The sequence below is a fragment of the Penaeus japonicus genome, unplaced genomic scaffold (assembly GCF_977035675.1).
Source record: "Penaeus japonicus unplaced genomic scaffold, GWHDUDI00000001_assembly GWHDUDI00000003, whole genome shotgun sequence".
Classification (NCBI taxonomy): Eukaryota; Metazoa; Arthropoda; class Malacostraca; order Decapoda; family Penaeidae; genus Penaeus; species Penaeus japonicus.
Genome location: NW_028234405.1, coordinates 47864693 through 47867192, shown reverse-complemented (window position 1 = coordinate 47867192; position 2500 = coordinate 47864693). Strand labels below are relative to the sequence as shown.

At 31.9% G+C, this 2500-nt stretch overlaps 1 protein-coding gene across 1 annotated transcript in view; it reads left to right on the top strand.

Annotated features, from left to right (window-relative positions):
• The first annotated feature begins 1479 nt into the window (after nucleotides 1-1479).
• LOC147472193 (uncharacterized) overlaps nucleotides 1480-2500 on the top strand; it is a 116453-nt gene continuing 115432 nt past the window's right edge. The window contains 2 exon segments of the mRNA XM_086535035.1: nucleotides 1480-1539; nucleotides 1871-1942. Coding sequence (XP_086391161.1) covers nucleotides 1480-1539; nucleotides 1871-1942 — 132 coding nt within the window.

The following is a 2500-nucleotide window of genomic DNA, read 5'->3' as shown; positions in this document are numbered from 1 at the left end:
TCACTCTCCATCTTATTCCTCTTTTTTTTTCTCTCCTTATCGCTATACCTCATATATGTTGTCTCGGACTCTGCACATCCTTCATTCTCTCGCTGATGAATTTAATCGTAAAAGAAGTTTAGTGAAATGAACTTCATCAGCAATCGTATACATAATTTGTTTCCTTGCTCGTATTCTTACGTGGTCGTTCGGTCTGTTTTCTTTCTTCTGATTTCTGTGCCACATTCATATTCTTCTCCATTTTGATATCTGTTTTGTAGGTCTCTCTTTCTTTCGTTCTATTTCTCTCTCTCTCTCTCTCTCTCTCTCTCTCTCTCTCTCTCTCTCTCTCTCTCTCTCTCTCTCTCTCTCTCTCTCTCTCTCTCTCCTATTTATTCTTTTTCATTATCTTCTTTTCTCCAATTCTCTAACTCTGCCCGTTCTTCATACTCTCTCTGAAGAATTTAATCGTAATATAAGTTTAGTCGAAATAATTTCATCAGTAAACTTACTCTGAATTCATTTTCTCGCTCGTGTCTTTGCGAAATAACATCTCAACAGCTCTTTGTAACCTTAAACTTAAGTAGGTACTGGTTTAAGATATAGATATCTATTCGGAGGAATTATATTTGAAAGGTAATGATGATAAAGAGAAGGAGAAAGGAAATCTTTTTTTTTTCCCTAAAGCTCCAAGTATTTTTAGTCTTCTTGTTAAGTGGTGCAGGAGAGCAATATATGCATGTATCGTCTGCATGCATGGGTATATGCACAAAGGCACACACACACACATACACACACACTCACAAACACACACACAAATATATATATATATATATATATATATATATATATATATATATTATATATATATATATATATATTATATATATATTATATATATATATATATATATATATATATATATATATATATATATATATATATATATATTATATATATATATATATATATATATATATAAGTAACAATAATGATAATACTAGATATAATAGTAACGACAATGGGCTGAGAAATAATTGTAATAATATCTATAATAAATATGGTATAACAATCACCATGATGATAATACGATTACTAACGATATACAGCAGCAAAGTAATTATAATAATGATGATAATTAACATCATAAATGTTGATAATAAAACACGCAAGGCTGAGCAAGGAATTAATCATATCATCTATGACAAAAAAATAAAAAATAAATAAATAGATAATAATAATAAAAAATAAGTGCTATAATTGATAGGTAAATGTGATGTATAAAGGGACACCATAAACACGGAAGTAAAAAGCAGGAAGATAAAGATATGTATTGTGTGTGTTTATGTGTGTGTGTGTGTAGTGTGATAAAAGTTACGTTACAAAGCGCCCAGGAACAAACAGTTTTTTAAATGCTTTGAACCCATAATATTATCTTACTAGTATACTTTATATTGGTTATTCTATCCTTTTATATATATATCTCGTTTTACAATGGACATGGAGCGCAGGAATCCTTTCAGGCCAGTGGTAAACAAAGAGGAAGGACAGGTAACTCAAGTAAGGTCGTTTTATTTATTTTTATTTTATTTTTTTTCTTCTTCTTTTTTTCCTTTTTTTGTGTGTGCATACCGTAAATAAAACAAGTGTTGTGTTTTAAGTGAGTTAAATAGGATATATGTTCTTATGATAGCTTGAAATAGGACACGTCGAATACTTGATGGCATATTATAAAAATAAAACAAGTGTTGTATTTAAGATAAATCAAATAGAATATATGTCCTTATGATAGCTTGACATAGGACACGTCGAATACTTGATGGCATATTATAAAAATAAAACAAGTGTTGTATTTAAGATAAATCAAATAGAATATATGTCCTTATGATAGCTTGAAGTAGGACACGTCGAATACTTGATGGCATATTATAATAACACAACGCTCAAAAAATTCTGCTTTCTTGTAAGGACCCAAAAACAATCCCCGTAGAATGTAGAAGAGTAAAGTATATAAAACACAAACTGTAGAGGAATTTGGTTCCGTGTGATAACTTGCCCGTTTCCATCACGATTTTGCTGAGTCGAACCGATTGGGAAAAGCAAACTCCTAGTTCCTTCCTTCACTAGGGGAAATTCCATCTGAACTACCCCCTTGGCCCTTCCATTTCCCCTCTTTTCTACACCTGCTGTTCCTCTTCCGCTTTCTCCCTTCCTTTTTCTGCAACGTTTATTCTCATATGTTCCTCCTCTTTCTCTTCCTCTCTTATAAGCTTCCTTTATCCACGTCGTCAGTTCTTTTCATTCTCATTCTTCCCTCGTAATGCAAAAAAAACCTTTCCTTCCACGCATCAAAGTAAATCAAAGACACACTCACAACAAACGATTAAAACGATTTTGAAGTCGCCATGAGCTAATAGACTGATGTAAATCACGAAATTCATGCACTGAAGAGAGAGAGAGAGAAAAAAGAGAGACGTTTGTGTTGTTGATACATTGCACAGTTTAAAGACCGGAATTGCCT